The sequence below is a fragment of the Trichomonas vaginalis genome, chromosome V, assembly GCF_026262505.1.
Source record: "Trichomonas vaginalis G3 chromosome V, whole genome shotgun sequence".
Lineage (NCBI taxonomy): Eukaryota > Parabasalia > Trichomonadida > Trichomonadidae > Trichomonas > Trichomonas vaginalis.
The window spans coordinates 1,797,132-1,822,326 of record NC_067207.1 but is presented as its reverse complement, the minus strand read 5'-3'; the positions used below and the strand labels follow the sequence as shown (position 1 = coordinate 1,822,326).

The 25,195-nt window shown below is 29.8% G+C and overlaps 7 protein-coding genes across 7 annotated transcripts, besides 2 other annotated features; 3 read left to right on the top strand and 4 right to left on the bottom strand.

Annotated features, from left to right (window-relative positions):
- Positions 1-402: 402 nt before the first annotated feature.
- TVAGG3_0263120 (uncharacterized protein) lies at positions 403-1,999 on the top strand (the record flags this gene model as incomplete). Its single annotated transcript, XM_001583032.1, has 1 exon — positions 1,199-1,636. One exon carries the CDS (start codon positions 1,199-1,201, stop codon positions 1,634-1,636), a length of 438 nt encoding a protein of 145 aa, XP_001583082.1.
- A 54-nt stretch (positions 2,000-2,053) lies between these two features.
- Positions 2,054-2,821, bottom strand: TVAGG3_0263110 (RNA polymerase II transcription regulator recruiting protein; the record flags this gene model as incomplete). The annotated part of the gene is made up of 1 exon (XM_001583033.1): positions 2,143-2,598. One exon carries the CDS (start codon positions 2,596-2,598, stop codon positions 2,143-2,145), a length of 456 nt encoding a protein of 151 aa, XP_001583083.1.
- Positions 2,822-3,758: 937 nt separating this feature from the next.
- Positions 3,759-3,951: a mobile genetic element.
- Positions 3,952-5,121: 1,170 nt separating this feature from the next.
- On the top strand, positions 5,122-8,604 carry TVAGG3_0263090 (ubiquitinyl hydrolase protein; the record flags this gene model as incomplete). Its single annotated transcript, XM_001583034.1, has 1 exon — positions 5,122-8,565. One exon carries the CDS (start codon positions 5,122-5,124, stop codon positions 8,563-8,565), a length of 3,444 nt encoding a protein of 1,147 aa, XP_001583084.1.
- Positions 8,605-8,648: 44 nt separating this feature from the next.
- Positions 8,649-8,773: a mobile genetic element.
- A 326-nt stretch (positions 8,774-9,099) lies between these two features.
- On the bottom strand, positions 9,100-19,167 carry TVAGG3_0263070 (dynein heavy chain family protein family; the record flags this gene model as incomplete). The annotated part of the gene is made up of 1 exon (XM_001583035.1): positions 9,100-19,167. One exon carries the CDS (start codon positions 19,165-19,167, stop codon positions 9,100-9,102), a length of 10,068 nt encoding a protein of 3,355 aa, XP_001583085.1.
- An 845-nt stretch (positions 19,168-20,012) lies between these two features.
- On the top strand, positions 20,013-21,339 carry TVAGG3_0263060 (RNA polymerase II transcription regulator recruiting protein; the record flags this gene model as incomplete). Its single annotated transcript, XM_001583036.1, has 1 exon — positions 20,506-21,030. One exon carries the CDS (start codon positions 20,506-20,508, stop codon positions 21,028-21,030), a length of 525 nt encoding a protein of 174 aa, XP_001583086.1.
- A 390-nt stretch (positions 21,340-21,729) lies between these two features.
- TVAGG3_0263050 (uncharacterized protein) lies at positions 21,730-22,983 on the bottom strand (the record flags this gene model as incomplete). The annotated part of the gene is made up of 1 exon (XM_001583037.1): positions 21,730-22,983. The coding sequence occupies one exon, from the start codon at positions 22,981-22,983 to the stop codon at positions 21,730-21,732; it is 1,254 nt and encodes a 417-aa protein (XP_001583087.1).
- A 104-nt stretch (positions 22,984-23,087) lies between these two features.
- Positions 23,088-24,641, bottom strand: TVAGG3_0263040 (uncharacterized protein; the record flags this gene model as incomplete). Its single annotated transcript, XM_001583038.1, has 1 exon — positions 23,088-24,641. One exon carries the CDS (start codon positions 24,639-24,641, stop codon positions 23,088-23,090), a length of 1,554 nt encoding a protein of 517 aa, XP_001583088.1.
- Positions 24,642-25,195: the final 554 nt, after the last annotated feature.

Sequence of the window (25,195 nt, the reverse complement as noted above, 5' to 3'; positions counted from 1 at the left end):
ATTTTTGAATTCAATCACCTTCATCGTAAAATCAATCTGTTAAATGATACTGTTTGAATTAAGTGATAGATAATTTAACGGAAATTTTCTGTTCGTTATATAATTGTAACAAAACCTCGGAAATCAATTATCATCTAGACATATTTTAAAGTATTTCTAAAACAAAATAACTTTTTATTCTCAATTTTCAAAACCTAGAATTATATTTCAAATATATTGTTAATAAAAATTTCGATTAAACTTCATAAATGATTTCTATATTGTTTTCAATTTCGACTTCTGAAATTTGAATTATGGTATTCATAAAATCTCGATTTGCAACTTGTTTCCTATTTCAGAATTTCAATTTTTATATTCACTTTTCATAGCTCAGAATTTTTATATTATTCAATACAATGATAGGCGGTGATATGCTTCTAAATGATTACAAGTTTACTGTAGGCTCAGATCGAGAGCTTTTTCATGTAGATCACAATCCGATTAATTGGGTAACAGCTATGTCACTCATGTTTTGCATGATGACCGGAAATGATGCAAATTTCATGGACGTTTTATTTGATTACGGCATTATTAACGTTATTTTAATGCGTATTTTGGCTGCGTTCTTAAATATTTTGGCATCCTACTTTTTTATTTACACTTGGAGATTTAATTTTGGCAACCAATATGCAGACATTGTTAAAGATACATTTGGATGGGGTCACAATACTGTTAGAATCATATATATTCTTACACTCGTCTATTCTGCAATTGCCAACATTTCATCATTAAAAACTACTTTACAAATGTTCATTCATCCAATTTATGGTGATAACACAATATTCACAAACAAGTATTTCGTATTCTTCTTTATCACTCCTCTGTTTACACTTCCATTTGTGTTTTTCAAAAAATTCGTTTCTTTACGATTTTACTTTATGATTGGTGATTTTGCAATTCTAACACTTCTGATTGGAACAATATATTTCTTTGTCACATCTTTCAAACAAGAAGGCTTCGATCCTCAGAAAAATTTGTTTTAGTATCAGTCGACTTCTGGGGGCTTGTGTCAACATTTTCCTCATTCACTACTCTATTCTGGGGCCAGCCATTCATTTGCAATGTCGCTACAGCCCTTAAGCATACAACTCAAAGATATGTTTTCAATCTCGTGATAACTTCAACAACACTTGTCGCAGTTTTTAACTTTTCAATTTCGATGTTTAGTCACTTTTATCTTTGGGGTGAAGCCGAAGATCAAGATATTTTGGAATTTTATCCAACTGATAATAGATTTACCCAAGTAATGCAAGTTGCAAGCATCATAAATATAATTATCACAAATGCTGGCTATCTTATAATTGCTAGTAGACAATTTGTTCAATTATTCGCAAGTGAAATTAACTTCATTTCCATATTTGTTGGTGCTATTATGGTCATATTCGTTTGTGGCGCGCTTGATTATTACTATGAAAGTAGATATGAAAATATCATCGAACTCATTGGATCAATAACATACTCTTTCATGGCACTTTTACTTCCTCCTATACTATACATCAGAGCATTCAAAGTAAAAGGCTTGAAAGGCTGGTCTGCATTAATTCATTTAATTATTTGCCTCGCTATCACTGGATTGATTATCAAAACGTATTTCTAGATATAGGAGTTCATGGTTCAACATGATTCTAAGAAGTCGTTTCTTCGATATTCTATCTAACAACTTTGTACAGCTTTGTAATAGGGTATATATTAAAATTATGTTAACATTATGACTATGACACATTTTAAATACTCTTGTTTTTTATAATTAACTTTTATGTCTGTGAATAAATTTTCTTTGTTATCAACATTCTAGTATTTTAAGTTAATCAGTTTAACAACTCCTGAGTAATCAAATTTTTATGCTCATATGCAACCTAACTCAGTTAATTTTAATCTTAATAACGATATTGAATTATATTCCGTATTTCACTAAATTGTCTAATTCTACATATATTAGGAATACTAATTTTATGCGAAATATCAAAAGAAATCAAGTTTTTTTTAAAAAAATTTAAGAAATTGATGATAAACATTCTTAAATCAGATCATTCAATAATAAAAATATTAGGAAATTAAGATAGAAGTATTATTATTTAATTTATTACGAATATAAAAAATTCATCAAATATCATCAGAAGCAGCAAAGTTATCAAATAAATCATCATTAATTTGGTTGTATGTAATTAATGGATCAAAATCATCTGTAATTTGAATAAAATCAACATTTTCAAAATTCAAAGATGTATCAAATATACATTCGTTATGATCTAAGTTGATAGTGCTTCTCGCAGTTTTCTTTGCTTTCTTTTCACGTTTCCTTTCTCTTCTAATCAATAATCTGAATCTGTTTTTGACCATGATTGGTGTTCTACCACTTAGATAAGTAGATATCAGAGACCAATGGTTTCCAATTTTCTTTTGCATATCAAGAAGAATTTTATCTTCTTCTTCATCCCATTCATCTTTACATAAATCTGGAGCAAGAACCGAAAGCCATCTTTCTCTGCACTGTCTTCCATTACGGCCTGGAACATTCAATGTATGGCATTCCAAACGGGAACCGCGGTTGGTTACCATGGATTTCCGTCACCGGTCACATTTTAAAGATTTTTAAAGCCTTATAAAAATATGCTTTGTAAATCATTTTTTGTAAATCGGCAAAAATTTGGTAATTTTCTTCAACTAATAAATCAGCGAATAGCATTTATAATACAAGAACAATCTTTTAAAATGCGTTTGATTCATTTTTGTATAATTTCATATAGGCACATATATTCTTCCGGGACTTTCCGTGATTTTACCGTAAAATCATTAGTTTACACCAATTTTTCCGTATTTTGAATAGTTTACTGCACTTTTTCCGTAAAATTGAGTTACGGGAATCCGCAAAATTTCCGGACCTCATTTTTCATAGAATATAATAATAATATTTGATAAAAAGATATATTATTTATATTTTTGATTTTTGAATTACGGAAAAAGTGAATTGTTAACTTGATTTTTTTATATGGTTAATTTTTCAAATGATATTATGAAGATCTAAAATATTAAAAGTAAAAAATTGAATTACGGAAAAAGTGAGGTCAAAAGTGAAATAAATTTGCAGAACAATTTTCATTGAAATAAGACATTGAGTATCACACTTTAGTGAATCAACATCTATAAGAATGAAGTGTTTTGAAGCTGAAATAATATTGAATAGAAATTAATTTTTTCTGAAATTTTGAATGAAATTATGGGAAATAAAAAAATTACTAAATATTGTATTCATACAAATATATTATTTTAAAGGAAAAATAGATGCTGATAGAAACGATGAAAAATTTTGAAAACTTTACAATTAATTTATGTTCGTTAACCACAGAGCTTGCAATCCAAAGCTCACGTTAGACTACAAGAGTCATGAAGTCTCATACTAAGGGATATCCAACATATATTTTAATAATCTAATGTTTGTGACAAATATTCAACATAAAATTAAGTTTTCGTTTCGTTACAAGGCATTCATACTTTGGAGATATCATATTTAATGTACAGAAAAGTTAATATTAAACAATACATGCTAAAGAATTAATAAATAAGATAATAAAATAAATTTATACGTAATTACTTTCATTTAATATGCTTTATGCTGTATAATATTGATTAAGAGGCATTAAAAGGTTCCATAGTCTGCTTTTATAGGCAAGATTTTTGATAAAAATTTAAAATTTTGAAAAATGATGAGAAAAGGAAAAAAAAGGTAAATGAGAGCAAGAGGAGGGAAAAAAAAGAAAAAGAAAAGAAAGGGAAGGGAAAAATAAAAGAAAGAAGGACATATAAAAATTTAGATGCGCATTCTTAATGCCGAGGCGGCTTGCCGCCGAGGCGCGATTTTTTTAGGCCTCTACGGTAACCCGGCAATGTTTTTTTAAATCTTGTACAGCCCTAAATTCAATGCAATGGAATCCCATCTTGTAGTTCCATTATTTTTCACTGCTTCTTCTAAAAGTTTATCTTCATCGGGGGTCCACTTGTTTTTAACTAGCTTAGTTTCCCCGTGCTTCTTTTTTCTAGAATATAACAGCATTGATCCCGGTACTTTAATTCAAATGAACCAAAATTATAACTCTCCTATTCAAAATTAAAAGAACATTCAATAATTCAGAACTGATGGTTTTGAGAATAATGTAATAATTATATTCTAAATTGGATTTAAAAAAGATCTATATTCCGATAATTCAGAATTTTATTTTGACATCACCGCGGTGATTAATTTGGATCCTAACTGTCGGTTCACAAAGTGACCTGCCAAAAAACAATATGAGGCTTCAGAGAAAATTATTAGCATATTTAAGAAATAAGATTCTAATTGAGAAAAATAATTTTGAGAAAAAAAAATTCAAAAAGATCCACTATTCATTGTAGATCCGTCAAATTGAGGTATCGTCACTCTGACAATTAAAAAGATATACATATACCATAAATTGATATCTTTTGATGTTTATGCACCTTGTAATGCTTTTAAACCATTTTTTCAAAAAATTGGAAGATATGAAATAATCATGATAACTATTTCATAACTATTAAATATCTAAAACAATACTACACATATATTGATAATTCATAGTTTCAATAATCTTTACATAACAGAATATTGACAAGATACTTCTTTTGATTAGCATGCATCGTAAGCAGCATGCATTTTAACAATTTTCCCAATAAAAATATATTACGTTCAAGAATATAAAAAAAAAAACAATTGAATTTTTGAAAGTATATATGGGAAAATAATATATATCTACAAGAGTTCAACACTCAACAAGTATAGAACAGTTCCATCAAACAGTTTCTATGATTTAATTTTTTGCACATTCTTTAAATTGAATAATCACTAGATCTGATCAATTAAGGAATATGCAATCCAACTTTCCTGTCATCAAACAAACGATCTTTGTTTTGAATTCATTACCTTGAATGAAATTGAAAAATTAAATTTCAAATAATTATTCAATAGGTATAATTAAATCATTGATGTATTTACGATTTACTTTAGTTTCGAAAGTTAATTCCTATTTTGAGGGGAAGGAGGAACTTCCTTTTGTAATTTTTTTTTCTTCGATGGATGGCGATGCTATTTACCTGACATCTGATGACCAACAAATCTCTACAGCAGAAGGTGATGAAACTTTCTTCGATTTAGAAGATAGTGATAGACATATTACATTAAATTTTACATTGGGTTATGAATCCGAAAAATTAAATGTCTTCACTGAGTATAGCACGGGAGAATTGACGCCAGATTTTATATATACATTCAAGATAGTAAATCATCTAAATAGTGAATATTCATTAAAAAAGGTAATCAAGAAAAATTTTAAGCATAATCACAATGAAAGCTTCCAATTACCAGATAAACTCACAAAATCCAACGGATTCATTAAAGATGACCATATAACTCTATCAGTTTCAGTTCTCCTTCGTGATAACATCTTAATCCGATCGCAATCCAGTTCTGCAGTTACAAGTCGATTAAATTCACCCCAAGTACCGAAATTTCTTCCAGAAAAAGAGATAAATATCCAAGAAATACAAGAAAACATCCCAAAATTACAGCTAGATATTCCAAAACTTCAAACCGAATCCAAAAACACGATTTCAGACTCAGATTCTGATGTAATAGAAGTTACAGCCATTAAAAAGAGTCATAGACCTTCTTCAATGACATTTTCATCAGATTCATCAGATTCATTTAATTTTATCCGAAAAAACAGTCAAAATTCGGAGAAACCAAGTCAAACAAACAAAACAACAACAGGAAAATCCCAAGAAGATACGAAAATCCTTCAAAAGAATTCAAAAAATGATGATGAAAGCGATTCTTTTGATTTGGAACTCGAAAATGACGAAGAAATCAAAGAAAACAAAAAAGAAATTCCTTCAAAATTCGAAACTTCTTCTGATGATATCTCTTTCAATTTCAATAGTCAGAACGATACAAAAAGTGACATTTTAAATTCAACATCAAATGCACCATTTAGTGGATTAATCAATAGAGGAACAACATGTTACATTAACGTGTGGCTACAGATACTTTTTCATTTGCCAATTTTTAGATTACATGTTTTTAAAAGTGACAATGAAAATGACAGTGAATTTTTGAATAGTTTACGACGGTTATTTTACAAAATGATGATTGAACCTACAGGTAGTCAGAATCCCAAGCAATTGATTGATAGTTTTGGCTGGGACACAGGAATTCTATCCACACAACATGATTCCATTGAATTTTTCACTCTTTTGATTTCTTCTCTTCCGAATTCTCTCAAAAAAATTGTCGATGATTTGTTCGAGGGAAAACTGAAGCAGAAAATATATAAAGATGATAAAATGCTAACAAAATCAAACCAGGATTTTCTGACTTTGTCTTTGGATGTCAAAACCGCCCAAAATTTGACAGAAAGTTTACAAAAATTTTCAGAAAAAGCAAAACTACAAGATTACAATGGCCAAAAAGACTGTGAAATGGAGACAACGATAAAAAAGCCGCCAAAAATATTGATTGTCCATTTAAACAGATTTTCTTTCGATGAAAAAGGTGTAATTAAATTGAATGATGAATTCAAATTTGATGAAAAATTTATTTACAAAACCGCTGAATATCAATTATTTTCTGTTATTGTCCACAGTGGTTCTCCTAACTCAGGACACTACTACTGCTACATCAAACCTCAGATGAAAGATGATTTTGTATTGTTTAATGACACTGAAGTGAAATTTTGTTCAAAAAGAGAAATGATCGAAAATAATTTCGGTGGAAAAATTTTCTCAGCTTACGTGTTAGTTTACATTTCGACGATAGAAATCAATTCAATTTTTGTTGATGTCGATATAAACGAAATTGACAAAACAAAATTCGAAGAAATGTTAAATCTAAATGTATTTTTTGACAAAGATATCGATTTCTCTGCAAAAAGTGGTTATTTATCGTATATTAACCGTTTTCCACTTCACTTGAAAATACCTGTTTCTGAAACAATAGAAAACATTATTCCAAAACTGAAAATTAATCCAAAAATTGACAATTTGACAGAAAATGACAAATATTTGTCAAAAATTGTGTCAGATTTTAATGAAGGAAAACTTTTAGATCTGAAAAACATTTCTGAAGAGAATTTAAGATATTTTTCTCTTGAAAATGAAATTTCTTTGGGAAATGAATTGCAAAAAAGTGACAAAATATCAGTTTTAGAAGAAACGAAAGGAGTTATCATTTTACAGAATTTTCCAAAGAAATATATTTTCCCTGTTTTGATTTACGAACCTTCTTTGATTTGCCCTTTAAGACTCTTCACAATTTTGAACTTGGATGAAATTGACATAAAAGTATCAGATGTAATTTCAATATCATTTTCTGACAAATCTGTCAAAACTGACAACATTTCACTTTCTGTTTCGAATGCAACACTTTCGTTCAAGACATTGATTAATTCCCAAAAATTGTCAGAAATTAATTTGAAAAATGGACAAATTTTTATTTTGTCATCGAAAACAGGCAATTTTGATCTGGATAATACAGTTAAGAACTGTTTTTCTTTTGATGACAGATGCAAATTTAATATTTCTTTCGATGAAAATCAAAATAATTTGACATTTGACACTTTACATGAAAATATGACAAATTGTCAGATTTATCCAAAGAAGTTAAGTTTATTTATGAGTATAATGAAAGAATCATTTAAGATCACATTGACATTTAACAACGAAATTACAAAAGATGTTTATTTGTTGCCTGATTGTAATTTTGGCACTTTTTATGATATTTTGCAGAATATTTTTGGAAAAAGATATGAAATATCGAAAGAAAAAACAACTCTTTTCTTCTTTAGTTCGAATTCTTTCACTCCTATTTATTACAAATTCGAAGATTTAGTTCGAAAATGTCTTTTCCAAAATAAATCTTATAAAGTGATGTCAATGAACGGAATTTCTCTTCTCTCTCAAAAAAGTTTCTTCAGAGTTATTGCATTGGTCGTAAACGGACCGATTATTGTAAAGGAAAGTGAATTTTTGGTCACTTCACTTTTCACTGTTGATGGAATTTTGGATGAACTTTATGAAAGGAATTTGATTTCATCCAATAAATACAAAGTTCTTGCTATGAAAGAGAATGTTTTTAGATTTGCTGATGAAACTGTTTATGTTTCTTTTTATTCGAATCCTTTCAGAGTTTTCAGCATTTTGTCGAAAGATGTTTTGATTTTGACTGTTTTCTACTTCACAAGGGAAAATTCAACACTGAGGGAATATGATAAGAAACTTCCTTTCCCTGTTGAAATAAAACCTGCTGATACTTTCTTGGCTTTGAGAGAACAGTTGAAAGAGAAATATCAGTTGGATACAACTGGAAACAAACTTTTTAAAGTAAGTTACGGAATTTATGGAAATATTGAAGCTTCCTCTGTAAATGATGATGAATACATCATGAAAGCTGTCAACATAGAAAAAGAAAGAGTTGGAATAGAAATCGTTATTTCAAACACTCTCAAACTTCATCAACTTTAACTTTTATATTTTGTTTGTATATTTATATTATAAATGTTTGTTTATATATTTAATTTTTTTATAATTAACTAAAGCCAATTGTTTAAGGGTGCACTTACGCCCCTATGACATGTCCTTCAATTCAGATGTTTAAGGTTAATTTTCAATGGCGCTTCACGCCAGTTGTCAAAATTTGAATTAAATCAGATGGGCGTAAGTGCAGCCTTAAAGGATTTACTATCTTCTCAATATTTTGAGATAAGAAATCTTATATTTTTATTGGAGTCATGATATAATATAAATACGTTTTATTCTTCCTCAAGTTAAAAAGTGTCCATATTATGAAATCTACAACTCAATTTAGAGTGGGTCAAAAACAATGAAACCATAGGAAATGATAGAAGAATAGAATAAAAATTGTTTTTTATTTTAAAATATGAAACTTCATACGAAATCATTTCTTGAAAAGATGGATCTTGACGACAATAACTTGATGATTATTTTTTAAAAAATTCATTTCAATTATATAAACTAACAAACAAAAAAATATTTATTTTATAAATTGATATGAGGTAAAATGACACGTATTGAAGATGACTGCCAAAGTACACGATCTGATGTGCATGGAATAGAAACATATCCAAGGAATTCATCAGAGTCGTACACGCAACACTGAACTAAGTTTTGATCTGAATTATCAGATGTTGATTTATTTGGAGTTTTATATCCAAACAAATTGATTGCTTTGTTTCCAAAAATCGACAAATATCCGTTGTTTAAATATGCATTACAAAGAACTGCATCTTTAATAACAATTGGCTTTTCTTCTTCGACTTTGATAAATTCATTTTTGTCTTCTTCTTCGTTAGAATCAGAATCATTGTTTGAAATCGAAGACTTTAATGAAGAAATTTCGAATCTTGGTTTTCTTTCTTCAGTTTCGAAGTAAATAACATCACAGTTGAAAATATTCTTCCATCCTTTTCTTACTCCAACATCTATTTGTTCTCCAAAGTTGTTCATCATGAAACTATTTGTTGGAACAATTGGAGTATCTGAATAATAAACTGCATCATTGCTTATATCAGCATGACTTGATCCTTGTATTCTTGGCTCTTTTTCTCCGAAGAAATAACTCATTATACAGTTAATTGAATCTCTAATTACTTTGTCGTTGGTGTAATGAGACAAAAGAGAATAAGCGAAATGAGAAACACTGTTTCGATATTCATCATCACTGAAACTTTTTTCTTCAAATATTGTGTAACAAATTCTACAAATACTTATTATTTGGCTGATTGGAATATTGAAATCAATTCTCTGACTCAAACAAATGAGGAGATGAACGAAAGGACCTTCAAATCTTCTCATTTCCGTCACATTCACTGGGAACTTTTCAAGAATCGATGTAATTCCTGCAATTGTACATGGTCTGCTCATTATGTATTCGAAGAAGATTGGACTCATCTTTATCTTCTCTTCTTCAGACATCAAAACATAGAAATTGTTGAAGTTGTGAATGTGAGAGAAATCAATCATCGCAGGAATAACAAAATCATCCATACTCGAATCATAAATCATTATGATTGTTTGATCAGTATTTTTGCTGTAAATAATTAACTTCTCAATTGATGATGGTTTTGAAATGATTTCGTGTGAAAAAGAACCATAAATCGAAGTCTTTTTCTTCAAAGAATTCGAAATAAAACGAGCAGCAAAATCGCAAGAAATCAATTTGTCGACAACAATAAAAACAGGATGTTCTGATGGATCAGGAATTGTTTCTGCAGTTGTGTGAGTGAAGTAAGCTTTTGGAGTTAATGTTGTTATAGAAGTAATATGATTAATTAACTGCGGCATAACTAACCTTATCTGTTTCGAATGAATGTTTGGAAATGTTCCTTCCAAATACAAATTCCTTGTGTTATCGAGATATTTCTTCATATAGAAATGCTCGAAATTGCAGATCATTCCCAATCTTTCGCTTGAAGGAAGCATAGAACTGAATGTCAACAAAATATCTTCGAAAACAGTTACAGATGATTGGGGAGTCAAATTTGTTTTCGCGTTGTTCTTTATTGCAATTAAAAGCTGATAAACACTATGCTCGTCTTTTACACAATCAATTACATCTTTGCAAAGGTTTGTAAATGTTGTGAATTTCTTGATTTCTTTCATAATGTTTTCGATGTCACTGATTGTTTTATTGATTTCATTTCTCAAACTAACCAACTTATCAAGAGAATTCCTCATGTTTATCATCTTTATACTGTTATTAAAGTATTCTGGCCACGAATCTCTTGAAAAATCAGTGATTTTCTGTATCAATTCGTAGAAATCATTTGTTTTCTGAGCATAGATATCAATCGATTGTATGATATCATCGAAGAGTTTCTTGTTGCAACAGAGAACGCAACTTATGTCGAACCATTCTGTTTTATGGAGATCTTTAACAGAAAAGTTACTAACACAAATGTTTTTCTTCGTTTTTGAAAGAAAATTACAATCAACAACAGAAACAACAAACATTTTGAATGAAAAACTAACAGGACGTGCGATATTCTTGTAATGAACTGTCCTTGTAGCCTGTAGTTCTAATCTCAAATGTGAAATATCATCGCAAAACTTTATTCCACTTTCGACAGAATCAATGACAACAATGACGGTTTCTCCACTAGAAATCGCAGAAATGAGAGTTTCATGATATTCAGAAGAAGTGAACAAAATCCTTGAATTCTCTTGATGGCTTGCTATTAATAGTTGTTGACAAACATTTTGTGGATCATAGAAGATATTTAATGGTTCAGGAATCAGGTTTTCATTGTCTTTTTCTTTTTCGGAAAAGAAAATTGGTTTCAATGGCAACAAATTATAAAAAACAATTTGATCAACAAAATTAATTACATTAAAGATTTGTGCCGTATTAATTGACAACTTTGTATTTGTCTTAGTGTTATTATCGCAAATAGTAAACAAAGATTTGATTGTTTTCACTGGGAAATACATTTGCAAAGCCATATGATTTTTGATCAATTCAAATGGATTCGTGAACATTTTTAGTTCAACTGATTTCAAAATTTCGTATCTTTGTGATTGATCAAATGAGCTTATTCCATAAGGATAACTCACTTGTATTGCTGTGAACTGTTTAACAAGATGTTCTGTCTCAACGGAATCAGTAATAACTGAGTTCATTACTTCCATAAATTTCTCAATTTGAGTGAATAATTTGACAACGTCATTTTGATTTGATTCCCAAGCTTTAAGAAGCCAAGAAGGACATTCCGAAACACCAGACAGTCTTTTAGCTGTTTCAAGAAGTTCTTCGTACTGTTGCTTGTATCTGTTCACAAGTTGTTTATGCGTTTTAATTCTTGTGTTTAACGATGTCAAATCTTGAGAAATTGATTTTCTTTCATCCGACAAAGTTATTGAATGAACAATATAACACAAGCAACCAACAATGTTATTGGCAACAGCAATGTTAGATAGCTTGTTTTCTCCAAATTCAGATTCTTTCATGATAACTGTGTAGTTATTTTCTCCTTTTAAGTTGAATTTTGCCAATTTTGCAACAAGAGAAGAATCAATTTGATCCAAAACAATTTGTGATAGATTGTTAACTAACAAAGTTGTTTGTGGCGATGAAGATGAAGGATCAGAGAAATTAGATGTAGTTGCAATTCCAAAAATATCCTTGAAAATGTTTGAAAAACTAAATGTTTGGTCTTGAACATTCAACCATTGTTTGATTTGATGTTGCTGCTCTTGTAATGGCAAAGATTTCATGTTATTTATGAGTTTGTTGTATTTATCTTGCAGATCAACTTGTAATCCGTTGTTTATAAATGTCAATCTTTGCATGTTTTCATCTTTTTGCTTGTTCAAATCATTTTCTTTTTGTAAACTATCTTTGTATTTTTGTTCCAATAATTGAACTCTTTTTTGAATTTCGTTTTCATCAATCTCTGATTCATCGTTTGATTTAGAACCACCAATATCTAATTTGGATTTCAATGATGCCAAGTTTTGCATAAATTGGATAATGACATTGATTTCTGAAGTGAAATCGGAAAATCTGTCATTAAATTGTTTGATGTGGTTCTTACAATGATGATCAAATTCTCTTGTGTTCAAGTTTTTGACATAAGGAGACACTCTTTCAATGTATTGATTGGTGGATGTCAATACTCCAAGGTTTAATGATTTATTCAGTTGCAGCAAAATCATTTTTTGTCTGAATAAATCAGGAATTTGTAAATACTGACTTTCATCTGAAACTAAAATGAAGAAATTAACTAAATTGAACAACAAATTGAAGTTTTCTCTATTTGCTTTATTTGTTTTCTCTGTGTTCAAGTAGTTGTTAAGTATAGTGAACTCGTGTTGATCGAAATAAGTTGAAGCCAAAGTATTTTCTGAATTGAACAAAAAGAAAGACAAAACATCAAAAACTTCATCCCAATTCATTTTGTTCATGTCCAAAATGAATGTTGTTCTGTTTTTGTTTTGAGAAATCTTAACTAATGCTTTAAACAACTGGTTGTGGAAATCAGAATTGTCCAAGACAACAAATTCAGTGTTCTTTATATGTCTGAAATAATTCAAAGAATCCAAGTTCAAAATTACATTCAATTGCAAATTAATTATTTCAAACAAAATCGAAACAAAATTGAATTCCGTTGGCAAAGTTGCTGTTGAAAAGTTATGGTTCTGATACTCAATAATGTTTTGTTCATTGATTGCGAAACTGGAAGAAATCTTCAAAGCGTTTTCTAAACCGAAATAAATTGAGAAAATTCTGAAAAACACTTCAACAGTGTCAATTTTTGTATTTTGTTCTAAGAATGATTTAACAACTGCTGGTTTTTCATAGTTCTCTAATAGAGATTTAACTTTTTCTAAATTGCTTCCGAAAATGATATTTGACTCTAATTTCTTCCAATCGATCGAATTTTCATTTCCATTTTGTTCAATCAAATAAAACGGAACTTGCATTTCGTAAAATGGTTTGATATCATTAGTTGTAACAACTAAATGAACATTCTCACAATAATAATAGATATTATCTTCCGGAGATTGTATAGTCTTGAAAAGTGACAAACCGTAAACGAAATCTTGAACTTCTTTTATGGCGTTGTTGAAATCGAACAAAACAATCCACAAAGAATTTCCAAATTTCGGACAATAAACATTTCTTTTCATCAATTTCAAGTAATTAAAAACTTTCATGTGAATCTTTTTGTTGAAAGAAGATGCATAAAGAACTAAATCTTTTTTGTCTTTCTTGTCATTGACAAATTGTTTTGCAAATGTCCTTTTTCCTGATGATAAATCACCAGTAATAACAAAAGGCATAAAAGTTTTCAATGGAATAAATCTGATTTTTTCTTCAGTGATCAACGCTTGTTTGTATTCTTTGGTGAATACGCATTCAATCAGTTTGGACATTGTTATTGATTGGTCTGTCTCAGAAATGTATCTTATTGTGTTCACGTTTTTAATTAATTCATTCAAAATTTGACCATCATGTTTTTGCAAACTTTTTTGAGAAGAAGTCATTTGATTGATGAAAGAATCAACGAATGCAAGGATTTCCACTTGATTCTGCTTGAATGATTTGTATTCTACCAGTATTAATGCAAAATCTTTTATGGAAATGTCAGGAATTATTATAGAATCAACATTTTCTTCTTTGATTTCTCTAAAAATCATAAATTGAATCGATCCGTAATCATTGATTACTAAATTAACATAATCATCAGTTAAACTTGAGATTGAATACGTGATTCTTTGTATTTTCTCTCCTAATGAAACAAAAATTAATGACATAGCAATTAAAGTTGATTTCGAAGTAATCATAATTTTCTTCGAAATGGATTTTGTTGGATAGTCTTGTCTGTATGATTTAGACGAGTTTGTGTCCAATTGGAAGACTTGATCTTTGATGTTTTCTATCTTTTGAAATAATGTTTCCGAGAGATTTATTGTAATTGGTTCTTCGTATTTAACAACTTTTCCTGTCAACAAAAATTCGCAAATATCGAAGAAAATTCTAAATTTCTTTTTGTTTTGCGATATCTCTTGAATTTGGTTTTGTCTCAATACCAATTTGGATAACAAATCCAATTTAATGTCATGTTGAATGTCATTGTTTCTGTTAAGTTCCTGAATCTCTTTAATTTTTTGTAGAAATTCTGTTTTAGATGTTTTATTCAAATGAATTGGTCTCAGTCTTTGTTTCAATGACGAAGGAATGTTTTCTTGTTGGAAATTAATGAGGAATGATGTTGGCCCAATCGTTATTTCATGGAAGGAATTGGAACTCTTCATAGTTGTCAATTTGTCTTCAACACATCTGAAATAATCATGCATCTGAGAAGTAATGCTTGGAAAACTCAAAATGTTGACAATTGCTTTGATTTTGTTGGCTGCAACAATGAAATTATCGAGCATATTTGTAGAACAAATTTCGAAGTAAGGCATTCCAATGTAATCAGCAAAAACTTTCAGAAGATTTCGATTGTTTTCATCTGAAAATTGTTTGATGAAAAATGTTTCGGGGTTTGTTAAACAATGAGCAAAGACAAGGAAAGAATCTTCTTCCGAATCAGTCATTGGGAACAATCTCGGTTCAGTAATAAGCTCATAGTAGTAAGGAATAGTTTGGTTATCAGCGAAATTGACGAAAATATCTCCATATGGATTTCTTTGATGGAAAAAGTGACGTCTAAATTTCAAAGAAAACTGAGATATTTTTTCTTCTGATTCGAAACTTTGCAAAATATCTCTGTGTCTCAGCTTCAAAGACATAAGGAGATTGATTAAGACTGATTTCTCAGGATAATACTGAAGCTCTTTCGACAAAAATTTAATGGTTTCTTGTACATTTTGTTTGAACAACAACCAATCAATTTTTGAATATTCTCTTGAGAAAATTTCCATGACAGAAGAGAAGAAATAAGCATTTTCTGCAATCAAAGAAGACTGTATTGGATACTTTTGGTACCACTTAGATAGATCTGTGTATTCTCTTGAAGTAAAAGCATCTCCAATTGATGTTTTCACTGAGTTTCTCATTTCATTTTCAATTACATTCAAAATTTGTGTAATTGTATATTTTTCAAGTGGAAAAACACCAGAAAACAAATAAGTTTCTCCGAAATTATTTGTAACTCCAACTAAACTTTCTTGATCTGTAATAGAGATAGCGACTTTAGAAATAGATGGGAAGATTGGTTTCAAATCATCAATGCTTTGTTTTAAGTTCAAACAACTTAAAATTATATTCGAAAGTTGTTTGTTGTCAACGAAATATAATCTTGGAAATTCTTTTCTTTGTATGTCAAACAAGTTTTCGATTTCTTTTGAAACAAATTGACATCTCTTTTTGCATTCATTTAAAAGATTGATCAAGAAATCACCAACAAACTTTGATGGATCAGAATTTGTTACTCTCAACAAGATATCATTTGAAATTCCTTTGATTTGACTGTTTTGTAAACTTGATAATGATGCTTTTGAATTAAATAATTCAGAATTTAATGATTTCGTAGAAACCATAGCTGTATTTTCACTGCTACTTAATTCTGATTGCAATCTCTCTTCGCTTTTTGGAACTAATGATATCAAATGTGGTTCTTTTGTCACTTTTTCTAAAAATGACAAAAACCAATTTTTAATATTTTGTATATGCAAATATTCGTAAGAAAAATGCAAAGAAAGGAAAGAAACCAAAAGCGATGACATGAAGATATATTGTGACTGGAAATCAAACAAACTGTTCAAAATCGAAACACTTTGGTTGAGTTCACTTTTCCAAACTTCTGCTCTTAATTTAATTGAATCAAAATATTCAGAAGATGAAGAGTTTTCGATATACAACAAATAATTTTGCAATTGAGTTGTAATATCTGATAAATTCGGGAAAGATATGACAGAGTGATTGCAAATATTCGAATGAACGAATTTAAACACAATATTCGAATATTCTTCGTGATAATTGTTGAATGTCTTGATCATGTCTTCTCTCTGCTGCATGTTCAAGATGTAATTTCTTATCAAATCAAATTTATCCATCAATGTTTGATTCAAAACTTTTTTGACAATCATAAATTTGAATTGTTCGAAATTCATCTCGAGAATTTGGCAGAATCCGAACCATCTTTCCGAATTAAATTGGACTTTCGATAATATATGGAATAAAGGCTGATATTCATATAATTGGCCAAAGAAAAGTGACATTCGTTCAAAAAGTGGATTTTGAACATTTTTCAAATCTCTTTCATTATAATTTCCTAGGAATTCAATCATTCTATTCATGTCCAATTCGACCATCTTTGATTCAACCAAGAAGTTGTACTCATCCATGAATACTTGATATTCATTCCAATACTGCAAAATCTTTTTCAATTCGCTTTCTGTCTTATCAATTTGAGAAAAGTCATAACCGCTAAAATTCAATCGACTTGCGGTATTTACAAATTCTTTGATTGTCGATTTTAAGTTGTTTATCTTCTCAAGACATTCATTGATATCATTGATAGCGACAGAAGGAGATTGATTTGGTTCGATTTGGCTGAACTGGGACTTCAACTGTCTTCCGAAAATTCCAATTTTCTTTTCGATTTCTTTTTGTTGTTCATTCAAAATCGAATTAATGTAATCTTTTCTTTCCAGCATCATTTGTTGAGAACGATTCAACAAGCTCTTGAAATCATCGATCACAGTGTTAACTTCTTGAAGACTTTGTGATAATATAGGTGTTAAGAAGTCACCCATTTCGATGGCTTTGCTGTAAATCGAATTTACAATTTCTGTGGATTTAGTTAATTCAGGAATAAAATTCAATGCATTTGAAATTCCGAGATTAAAAACAGCTAAATCTTCAAGTGTATCTCCACTGAGTTTTAATGAATCTATCTTCTGCTTCACATCAGAAATAATGTTTTGGCAGATGATTTTGTAGTTTCGGAACAAAATATTGTTGTTATTTTCAATTAATTTATCAACAACAACTTTCAAGTCATCTTGCAAAGCATGTGCTTCTAAAGATATCATACCATGGGAGTAATTCATTCTGAAAGAATACGCACTCTCTTTCAATTTGTTCAGATTTGACAAATTATTTATGAAAATTGTCAAATCTGTCGAATTTTTGATTGATTCCCATTGTCTGTCCATTTCGTATATGTCATGTGTTGTGTTCTTGTATGTCAATAGCGTTTGGTATGCTTCATCGTAGCTTTCCTTCAGAGCATTCATGAATTTGTCAAGATATTCGTTAAATATTAAATCATTTTTCATTAAAATGCGCCAAGGAGTATGATTCTGCATATCTTCTTCTGATACATGTAGCTCTCCTTTCATATCAATGCATATTGGCCGCAAATAAGAATGGAAATATCTGAGATATAATTCCAATGTGGAATTCATAAGAGATTGGAACTCTTCAAAGCTTGGAGAGAGGCAAATGGAGTTATTCAAGAATGTTAAGTATACTTTGAATGTAATTTCATGGTTATCTGTGATAAAAATATTACATAACTTCTTTGCTTCTTTTCTGAATAGTTCCAAAAGGATTTTGATGATGTTTTCATCACAAACTGCGGAAAATTGTTTCAAACTTTTCACATTATTAAAAGCAATATCAATTCTTTTTTGTCTTTGTTCTTTTACGAGCTCTTCTTCAACAATACTTAATCCATGCTTATGCAGACAAGTGGCTGCTGATAGTAATTCAGACGGAATCTTTTTATCTTTTACATAATCAATGCTTCTTGGTGTTGACTCGAATAAATATTTGTCGTATAGGTTTTCTGCTAACTCTCTAAGTAATTTTGTAGTTGCTGCTGAGCATTCTTGAACTATTACTAAATTTTTTTCTGCAGAGTCCTCAAAATCTCTTTTAATAACATTGAAATAGTGTATTTTGACTGTATTCATTGGAAACAGTTCGCACTTGTAAAGATTTTGAATAATTTTTCTAAATTCGAAAAATTTCGGTGGTAAAGGCGTTTTTGTTAACCATGACTTCTGGGAAATACTATCACGCTTTTTATTGAACAGATTTTTGATTGTTCTCAATTTCCAAATCTTAAAAGTTTTATATTCTTTGAACTGCGAGAAAACATTGATTTTTGATATCATATCGAAGTTCATCTTTTCTTTTATGAATGCATCTAGCGAAAGAAATTCAGAAAACCCATTTTGTTGTAAAGTAATAACTCCACTTCTTGAAACTGTTTGGAAATCTCCATCAATTGGTGGTTGTTGTAGTACACTAAATGAATATCTATTCTCTCTATTAAGTGAACCGAATTGAAGTAAAATATCTGGTGAACCTGAATCACTTTTAGAAACGTAAGAAATTGCATCACCCTGGTCGACAAGCTTATTTGGAAGTAGTTTTGATGTTGTTTCTGTAACTTGTGAAAGATCTAATGTAGTTTGAAGAATTGGAGAGCTTTTTAATTCGTTTGCAAGTAGTTGTGATGATTGATTTAGCTTAACAGGAGAAGGTTGTAGTGATTTTCGTCGTGGGCATGTAGACCTTGCTGATTTTGGAGCATGGATCTTTGATAAATCGATTTCAGGAGTTTTAAATGTAGGATTTGTATTCATACTGTATTGTGTTGTTAGTTGATATCGCTTTTTGATATAGTTTATCCTTTCTGTTTTCGCAGGTTCCAGGTGATATTCATATTTTAAATCTGGAAATACTGTAAGGAACACAGATTCTGGAAATTTTTCGCTAAATCCATCTAAGCTTTTGATTTGCGATATTAACTTTGTTGTCAGAGCAGTAGATTGAAATTCTGTTTTTGTTTGCGCCAAATTAACAAAAAAAGATCGGAAATTAAACCACTCGTAATCTAAATCGGCGGTTTTATTCTTAATATTGCGCAAAAACGTCGCCATTCGTTGATGAATTTCATCCAATGACGACATATTATTGCTCCTAAATCGTTACAAAATTTTTTTCTTGAAGAATTTGTATTTTGATTCTTATGAAATGAAACGAGATGATTTATCATGGTTTCTTTAAAAACAACTTCAAAAGCCCATATTTCTAAATTATTTAAATATTTTTCATTAGAAATTAGAAGATTGGAGTGTTGTATTCATTATTTAAGCATGCCTATATGCGTATGATACTATTATCTGCATGATTGAGCTGAAACTCCATTAGAAAATAATATTTTAGATTTTCTTGTATGCATAAAAATTTATATGAAATTAAAAGGCTTCAATAATGCTGATGATAAAATTATTTACCAACCGTTACAAGCTTTCAATATGCGAAATTGGATTATAGAATATAAGAAATTCAAAAGTGTGAAATCGACAATTTTAATTCTGAATCAAAGAAATTCATATATCATGAAAAATACAAGTTTGAATAATAATTGCAAATTTTTATTTCAGAAAATCACATCAAACGACAAAACCAACAATGTTTCCCATAGCCAAGATGCGTGTTTGTGATTTTGATCTTCCTCAAAAACGCATTATCACATTTGGTTAGTGAAAATAAATCAAAAGGTGATTTTATTAGATATTTATGGATTGAATAAGAAAATATGCCATTACAACAACTAAGATAGCCTATCGACAAAAACAGACCGGCCCCTGAAAAAGAATCATTTCTTTTTCACTTTCTTGCAAGATTTTGGATCACCGGAGATTATTTAGGGATAGTAATGGTCAATTATTGATCCCCTAGGTTTCAGCCAAGATTTTCGAAATTATCGTTAGTTATTACGATCATTGCGGAAATAATCTAACATATGTTTATATATTTGATTAACTTAAAATAAAATTAACCTAAAACTTTTCCTCTCAAAAAATGCTACCTCTCAAATTAGTTCTCAAAAAATACTAGTATTCAAATTTGTGAATAATCACAATTTCAATGAGTTTTCAAATTTATACCATTTGTCATTTTATCTCAAATCAAGAATGTTTCAAGCGGAATTTGCCAAGGTATTGCTCCCACCGAAGACCCTTTGGACCAAAGAAGAAGATAAGCTCTTGACATCCGTCGTCCAACAGTTCGGACCAAGAAAATGGAACTTCATCGCAGAGCACATCCCTGGCCGTACAGGGAAACAATGCCGCGAGCGTTGGGTTAGCCATATATCTCCAGAATTGATCAATATAGAATGGAATGCTTCTGACGATGAGCAATTGATCAACTTACACAATTCTCTTGGAAACAAATGGGCAAAGATTGCCCAGTTCTTCCCAGGAAGACCACCGAATGCTATAAAGAACAGATTCAACTGTCTTCTTAGGAAGAAAGCTAGAGATTCTCGTTTAAGCCCATGTCCTTCAGATTCAAATGAAAAAATCAATTCCAAGGACACTACACATAATGAAGATGTCTCTATTGCCTCCTTCTTTGAGTTAGAGGCAGCAAATGACTTTGGTCAGATTGATTGCGAATCTTTATTCGATTCTTCAGTCTTTTCCATTGAATTTTAGAGTATAAAGTGTTTGTTTGTTATTTAAAATTAAATTATTTCCTTTTTGCAAAATATAAATTCAAAATTACGTTGATTTATGAATCATAAAGCACAATTTTTATATAGTTTTTGCTGAAATTACATTTAAGTGTATAATGCCTTAAGACGAGATGAAATTTAATGAAATTGGCCAAAAAATTGAATGAAAATCAGGTATTTTGGTATGATATAATCAATAAGATAAAAATCATTTGCTCTAAAATTGTCCTCTTTGTCTTTTTAATGTTTTTTTAACAAATTTGTTCAATTATTATCCTATTCACAAAATCTAGTATCCGATATTGAATGCAATGCCCATATTTTTCTGAGTATTTGGACCCGAGTTTTGAAACTATTAATGAGTTCAATATATTAGAAAATGAAAAAACTAATTCCATTCATACACAATTGATTAAAGCTACTTATATTGGACTTAGTGTAACTTCATTTCTGTCATCAATGCAATAAATGATCATTATATCTGTTATCAAAATATATTTTATTTTCTAATTCATACCTATTCAAATTTTGATTCCTTAGTTTCTCAATTCCCATTTGGATATCATGTATGGATAAGTTCAATATAAGCTTAGTTACTAATAAATAAAACAATTATCCTTTATTTAAAAGAAGCTAGTGACAAAATTTAAAAAACAATATACATAATAATAAAAAAAAATTAATGGATATTCTCTAATTTCTGTTTCATTAGTTTTGCATTTGCAGCAAATTCCTGTACGGCATCGATTGTCCTTGTTGATCTAGCTGCTCCAACAACGACTCTTATTTCACGATTTTGCTTTTCCAAATCTGCGAGTTTATCCAAATCTTTTTCTGCAACTTTTACTTTATCCGAAATCTTCCTTATCATCATCAAAATGCTGTTCTTGTCAATAGGACTTGAGAAATCAACGTATTCAGGGAATTTCGTGCAAATATCTCTAAGGAATTTTGTGAATTCTTCCTGGAATTCTTCTTTTGCTTTTTCAAATTTTGTTGGCAATTCTTGCATTGCGGAAAACTTCGCCACTTGAAGTTGTGAATTATAATACGATTCCTGTTGTTTTGTCTTTTCTTGTGCAGATGATAACTGCATCTCCAAAACTTTCTTATCAACTTCTAAGTTGTTTATTTTATTTTCAAGTAAATTCACTTCTTCTGTCAATTGATTCACAACATTATTTAATTCATAAACTTTCTTTTCAGATTGCATTTGCGAGAACTGCAATTCAGAAGTTTGATTTGCCTGTGATTCAACTAATTTTTCATGTGTCTTAAGTTGTTCTTCTTTTTCATCAGCTTCTTCTGTTTTTCTCTTTAAAGCTCTTTGTACTTTCCTTATTCTATTTGCCATTGCATCTAATCTTTGCGATTGTTCATCATAAATCAAATCAACAGCTTCTTCCATTTGTTTCTTTGATCTTTCTTTAACTTGTGAAACAGAAGCAGCATATTTAACTCTTTCTTCATTCAACTGATTCTTTAATTCATTGTTTTTATTCTTCAAGAATTTGATTTGTTCTTGTAATTTAATATCAGAAATTCTCCAATTATTTTTAATTTTTTCTAATTCTTCGTCTTTTTCTTTAATGATTTGTTTAGTTTCTTCTTGAAGAGATCCACTTGCTACTGTTAATTTAAATGTTTCTTCATCAAGTTTCGTTTGTAATTCAGCATATTCGTATTCTTTCTTTTGTAAATCGTTTTTAGTTTGTCTAAGAATTTCATTTGTTTTGTCCAGTTTTGATTTTAATTTTTCTAAATCACTTTGATATTTTTCTGACAAAACATCATCAGATTTTATGTTTTCATCCTTTAACAATTTCTTGATTTGTTCTTGGGAATTTTCAAGATTAATTAGTTTGGAAATTGTCTCTAGTTTCTGTTCTTTCTCTTTTAATTTGTCTTCAAACTTATTCAAGGTTTGTATCATTGAATCATAATCTTCTTTGAGAATTGAATTTTGTTTCAATTTCTCGTTTTCTTTCGATTTATTTTCTGCAAGTTTTGATGATTCTTTATGGAGTCTTATTAATATCAGGATAAGGCAATTGACTGCTTAAGAATAAGATATAGCTCTATTCCTTCAGCTGTTTGTGGATTTTCGTATTTCGAAAGAAAAGTCAATATGTTTTCTTTGATTTTTTCTGGATCTGATTCTAAAAATCCGAAAATGGACTTTTGGTCATTGATTTGGCCACAGTTCTTCTCAATGTAATCTTTGGTGTCACTGATATTGTGATAAATACTTTCCCGAAGCGAAGAGTCAACTTGCAAATCATCAATTTTCGCAATCTTCTCGATATATGATAATTGGCCTTTAATAAGACTAGTTAGCTTATTAACAAGTGGTAGTTGGTCAGTAAAAGTGCTAATTTTCTTGTTTTGTTCAGAAATTATTTTTTCTTTTGATCTGACCCTTTCGAGAAGCAAATTAATCAGGGATTCGATTGTTTCTGTATATGATTTGTCTTGGTGTGTTAGTTTAAGGATATCTGTGATCGCATCTTCAATATTATCATGATTAATTTCATCAATGGAATCAAGAATCAAATCATTGATATTTGGTAATTTATTGGGTATTGGTCGTTCAACGACGATCTCTTTTTGAGAAGTTGTTTGGTTTTTGGCGTTTTCATGTTTCATTAAAAGAATTTGTTGGGAGTTGACGAGTTCAAACAACTTATTCCTTTGTTGGATAACATCAGTAAGCTCTCTAGATACTCCTTGGTAGTTTTGGGCCATTTCGGATATAAGATATTGGAATTTTTGTTTTCCTTCTGCGATTCCTTGGGATCTTTCTGAAAGTATTGACTTGCTTGTTTGTTCAGTAATCTGAGATAGTCTCTCGTTTTCAGCTAAAGCTGTTTGTAATTGATTTTGGAGATCGACCACTGAAGCTTTCGTTTCTCTGAGCTCGGATTCGTATGATTGGATCGTAGTTTGAGAATTTGATTCGTCTTTCGATTTGGATTTCAGTTTCTTTCGAAGTCTGAAGATTTCATCTTGTAAAGGAGGAATTTCTTGAACCATTGAATTCAATTCAAGGATTTTGTCTTTGTATTTATCGCGAATCTGACGTTTAATTTGCTTGATTTCCTCTTCACGGCTCAATTTAGAGATATCGGAGGTAAATTTGGAATCTGATAGAGAATTAGATGAGTTTTTTCCGTTACTTGATCCAAATGATCCTGTATTTTCTATTTGTGTAGATCGATCTGTCTTTGATAAAGATTTTATTTTTTCTTTTAGTAAATTGATTTCATTTTCATATTGTGAAAGCTGATCTTTCTGTTTGTTTATAGTGTTGTTGTTAATTTCATTCAAAAAGAGTAATGCAACGGATAAAACATCTTCACCAGAATAACTGGAAAAATCCTTAGCAAAAGATGGTAAATCTAATTTCTTGTATTTTGTTAGGTTATTTGTCATAGTTTTAAGCTCCTGAATCAAGGAATCTGGATAATCTCCTTTAAAATTTCGTTGAAGCAATACAAGGAGCTTAGAAATGGATTGTGTGACTTCATTGGCTTTCTCTATGTTAGTGATGGAATATTGGCCATCAACTTTGGAATCCAATGGCCTTTCCATCAAAAAATGAAAAGAAATTCTATAAAATAACCGTAAAACAAACTCATCACTTCGTTAAAATTGAAAGTTGCAGATGTATGCTAACAATATTGATCAAGCCAAATGAATTGAGAACTATCTAATTTTTTTACAATTTCCTTTGAAAAATTTTGGATCTTTGGAATAGAGGAAACTGAGTAACGAATTAGATAAACTGGCTACTGTGAATGTCAAATTATTACAATCCAGTCCCACTACATATTATTTGAATTATGCATCTATTTCTATGACTTGATAAATATTTCATTATTCAAATTTCCAATATATGGATTATGACCCTCTCCAATGTAAATTGGATGTTGTTTGTGGTCATCTATTTTTACTATGCCTATTCTTTATCAGAGATGTATTTTGTGTGTTTTCATACTTCAGAATATTTTTTAATCTGATATGGTATTATATGTCGGTAAATTAATTGTACAATCCCAATAAAGAGCGAATAATTGAGTAAATTCAGTGATCTTGTTTGAACCGTTTATTCTGAATAAAATTTTTATCATTCTGTCATTGTCTTA